The 4,891-nt window shown below is 14.5% G+C and overlaps 1 protein-coding gene across 1 annotated transcript, besides 11 other annotated features; it reads left to right on the top strand. All coding sequences in view use genetic code 6, as the record gives it.

Moving 5' to 3' along the window:
- Positions 1–246: 246 nt before the first annotated feature.
- Positions 247–298: a microsatellite.
- Positions 299–1,515: 1,217 nt separating this feature from the next.
- Positions 1,516–1,561: a microsatellite.
- An 81-nt stretch (positions 1,562–1,642) lies between these two features.
- Positions 1,643–1,703: a microsatellite.
- Positions 1,704–1,932: 229 nt separating this feature from the next.
- Positions 1,933–4,433, top strand: IMG5_192310 (TBC domain protein; the record flags this gene model as incomplete). The annotated part of the gene is made up of 7 exons (XM_004025048.1): positions 1,933–2,105; positions 2,190–2,323; positions 2,467–2,555; positions 2,655–2,760; positions 2,984–3,126; positions 3,312–3,387; positions 4,398–4,433. Coding segments are annotated over 7 exons (756 nt in total), but the record flags the coding sequence as incomplete, so codon positions are not given.
- Positions 2,558–2,619: a microsatellite.
- Positions 3,142–3,180: a microsatellite.
- Positions 3,142–3,183: a microsatellite.
- Positions 3,402–3,474: a microsatellite.
- Positions 3,402–3,497: a microsatellite.
- Positions 4,279–4,396: a microsatellite.
- Positions 4,294–4,401: a microsatellite.
- Positions 4,434–4,770: 337 nt separating the features above from the next.
- Positions 4,771–4,805: a microsatellite.
- Between the last annotated feature and the right edge of the window lie 86 nt (positions 4,806–4,891).

Raw genomic sequence — 4,891 nt, 5'->3', positions numbered from 1 at the left:
AAAAACGATTTTTTTATTATATAATTTTTTTTTATAAAATATATAATAAATTTTATAATTAAAATTAAAATATAATAAATTAAATATAAATTATTAATTTACTTATTTTTTATTTTTATTATATTCATATTATTACCTTTAATAAAATTTTGAATGTTTTATTATATTAAATATCTCGTCTATTTATATTTTCTTATCTCTATATTTATTATTAATATAAATATCTATATATTTGTTTCGCAATATTATTTATAATTTTTATATTTAATATATTTATATAATAATAATTTTATATTTATTTTAAATGATGTTCATATATTATAAAAATTATACAAAAATAATTTTTTAACTAAATTTATTAATTATAAAAAGCAAATATAAGATTTCTTAATTTTAGAAATATTTTTTTTTTCAATTTTTTAGAATTAATATTATATAAACATTATAAATTATACAAATTTTATATTTTCTTATATTTAATAAATAATATATATATTTTTTATTTTCTATTTTATATTAAACAAAAATATAGAACCTATTTTTTTTTATTATTTTATTAAGTAAATTTATTAAATATAAATAATTAAAATATTATATTCCGATACATCAAATAAATTACCTATAATTAAATTAAAAATTTATTTACAAAATATATATATTAAATAATATTGACTATGTGAAAAGCTAAAAAACATATATTTATTTCTAAACTTAAAAACGATTAAAAATCTAACCTAGCTCTAAATCCAAAAAGCGAAAGCTTATTAATTAAAATGAACAATATAATTAAAAATGCATTCAATTTTTTTTAAACTATATATTTTGAATATATAACGAAAAGAATATCTAAAATTTAAAAAACAACTTTTTTTTATTTTATTTTTTTCAAAAAGTATGAGTTTAAAATAATAGACTAAGTCTATTTATTATATAGAAAATAAGAAAATTTAAAGTATAAAAGAAATCCTATATAGAAAATTTTAACAATTAGTCTCTAATTTAAAAATAATTTGATTACAATGAGACTTGAAAGATTTGAATTATTTCAATTATTAGAAGTAAAAATTGAGATATAGTAAGCTGCTTTGGTGTGGTTTTAATGTTTTTTATAAAAAAGAACTTTGGTTAAAAATAATATGCTTAATTACTTTATAAGTAGAGTTTTTTATTTAAACTTAATAGTAATTCTTTTTGATTCTTGGGATAATGAATAGCTCTAAATTAGTAAAAATAGTAAAGGGTTGCCTATTGAAGTTAACTTTTAAAATAGATATATATATATTATTTTAAAAAATAAATATTATTAATATTTATTTAATTTTATAATTAAAATATATACTGATAATAATATGATTATACAAATAAATTACAATAAATAATTTTTTATTTTAAAATAAATTATTTATTTAAACATCCATTTTTATAAAAAAATATAAAAGCAATTAATATTAATATATATATAAAATAACTATTAAAAATAAAATAATTATTTGATAAAATAATATAAAAGGTTTAAATATTTATATAAATTCTTAAATTTTATAAATATTAATATTTTATATTAATTTAATTAATATTTAATTAACTTTTTTTATATATATATAATAGTTTTAATTAATTAATACATTTATATATTTTAGAATTATATATTATCTAATTAAATAGTTATAAATGTTTATATATTTCTATTAAAAAGTATAAATTTCTTTCTTATTTTATAAAGTTTATAAAATATTTTAACCAAAAACTATATAAAATGAAAATATATTATAATGATAAAAAAATAATAGAAAATAATATGATTATTTATATTTTTTTTTATAATCATAAAAACTAAAATTTAACTTTGAATTCATAATAAAGTAAAAAATAATAAGAAAAATTAATTATTGAAATATAAAAAAAAATTGTATAAAAATAAAATAAAATGAATGTTTAATACAGTTCTAAAATTAAATAAGGAAATTAAATTAATACGCCAAAAAATATATATTAAACATAAAATTCAGGAAAAACTTATAAAAATGTCAGACTTAGTTAAGTTAATAATTAAAATTTATAAAATTAAATAGGAAATAGTTCATTCTTATCTTAAATAAAAAAAAGTAAAAAATAAAATAAAAACAATTATATATAACATAAATTTTATGTATTTATTTATTTATTACTTCTATTATTTTATTATAAAGAAACAGATAATTAAGACTTAAATAGAAATTCTTATTAAGAAATACTCAAACATGAATCTAATAATATATTTTAAAGTTTTAATTCTGAGAATAAAAATAAAACATAAAATATAAATAGAATATCTTATTGGAATGTATATTAACTAGCAAAACAAAAATAGTTATTTTATAATTATTTATATTTATATTTTATTTTTACTCATTTTATTTATTTTTTTGTTTAATTAATTTTTTTTTATAAAATACAAATAAAAAACAAAAAAAATATAAAAATAAGAAAGCTTTATTAATTTAAGATGAAAAAATAAATTATGCCAATAATGATACTTAAATATTGAATACCTAACTAGATTTACAAAATTAAATGTTATATTATATATATATATATATATATATATATATATATATATATATATATATATATATATATTTAACATTGTATTCATTCTTAATAAATATAAAAAGTGTAATTTTTCAAGACACAATAAGAACAAGATGCACTTTATTAAATTAAAATTTATAGAAAAAATTGGAATTATTCTTAACGTTTTATTGCAAAAACGAAGATATCGTATATAAATAAGGACTAAATGAAATAGCAGCACCATTTCTATATTTAACAATATAATAAAATATTTAAATTTATTAAGCATATAACTATTTTACAAGCTTTATCGAAAAATTCATTCCTAATTTTTATCAAGATTAAGTTATTTTTTTATTTATAAAATTATGTATATAAGATACATAATACAATTTTTTAACAGAAATTATAAATAAATAAAAAAAAATAGGATTTTAATAGTTTATAATGCTTTTTTTCAGCATTTACTTTATTATTGAAATATCATGACCCTAATTTACATAATATACTATCTAAAAATGATATAGTACCTGAAATATATGCATATCCATGGTTTATTACTTTATTTGCAAGGTAAATAAAAAAGTTTATTTTTTTTAAATAAAAATATTTTATTTTAACATAAAAATAAAGCAAAATCGAGTTTGAAATAATTTATAATTTTTGGGATATATATATTTTAGAAAATGATAAATTATTAATTTTATATTTTTGTTTAGCTTTAATGATTTATCATAAAAAAACTTTATTATCAATAGATGCCTCATAATTACCCTAAGCATTATCAAATTTGAAAATTTAAAATATCAAAGAACTAAAAGAAATATATAAAGTGTAAAAAAAAAAAAATATATATATATAGATATATTTACATATATATATAATAATATATATATATATTTATATATATTTATATATATAATTGTATTTATTTTTATTATATAAAGAACATAATAAATTAAACAAAATACTCCTATTTCATTTTCCTCTAAAATAAATTATTTAAAAATATTTTCAAAAAACTATACTAAAAATACAGATACTTTCTAATGCATGAAAGACGCTTCAAAATAAATCTAAAATTATACAGCTTTGCCTTTACATCCTATAGAATTACTCCATTACATATATCCTTAAATAATAACATGCCCAAACCCAGATTGTGAAAGGATTAATAAAAGAACCGAAAAGGCATGTATATACTGTGAAAATGAATTTTAAACTATAGAACGAACTTAAAAAATATTAGAAGAATATAACTCTGAATTTATGCAGGAAATAAAGTATTTTTTTTGGAAAAAAAAAACTTTCTAGGACTATATAATATTCGATTTGAGAAAAGAAAATATGAACTAAGGTTTCTTAAATAAAACTACTTCTGTTGAAATGAGCTAATTTGATTAAGAAACATTAGATTCGTTAATAAGTGATTACATAGAATATAAAAATGTGTAGCATATTACTTTTTTTATATAAGAAAATAGCAATTAATAATTTTCAAACAATAATTTAAACTAAGAAAATATAGATTAAGAAATGTACACTATTTAAAAATTCTCATACGATTTTATTGAATATGGGTTTCCTTTTATAAGTATTTTATAGGGAGGATATAAAGCCTGTCATGATATAATAATATAAAAAGGCATTTAATTAGAAAATCATGTAGAAGATTTATGTTTACACTGTTAAGGCAATTATGATTAAAATATTAATAATGATACAATAAATATCAATATAAATAATAATAATTCTAATAATAATATTAAATCTAACAATATTATTAATATTAATATTAATAATAATAATAATAATAATAATAATAATAATAATAATAATAATAGTAATTCTAAAAAGAGTGGAAGTTCATCTATATTTGATTTTTTTTCTAGTGTTTTTAGATATAAAGTTAACGAATAAATAGAAAATTCGAGTGATAATAAAGTGGACGAAAAAATAATTGCTTAGTAAAATTTTTTAGGTTCGACTGGAAGTTCATTTAATTTACAAAAAAATACAAGTGATTTAAATTTTATGAGGAAAACCTAGGAATTTTAAACTCCTAATTCTCTTCCTTTATAATTATAAGCGGAGACTTTTTAAGAAAACGAGGATGATAGTTAATAATTAAAATTACAATTACATAAAAATACAAGAAATAAGCAAGTTTAAGTTTCTTTAAGTCCATAAGTAATTCCGAAACTAATGAATAAAAATAAATAAATTTAAAATAAAAATAATTTATAAAATAATGTTTATAATAAAGACTATAAAAACGAAAATAGTTTAACAGTTTTTAATGAAGATCCCATTCTAAATGATAGCTTTGAAAAAAAAA

The sequence above is a fragment of the Ichthyophthirius multifiliis genome (assembly GCF_000220395.1).
Source record: "Ichthyophthirius multifiliis unplaced genomic scaffold scaff_1120509251381, whole genome shotgun sequence".
In the NCBI taxonomy this organism is placed as follows: domain Eukaryota; phylum Ciliophora; class Oligohymenophorea; order Hymenostomatida; genus Ichthyophthirius; species Ichthyophthirius multifiliis.
This window is presented reverse-complemented; position numbering and strand designations above follow the sequence as displayed.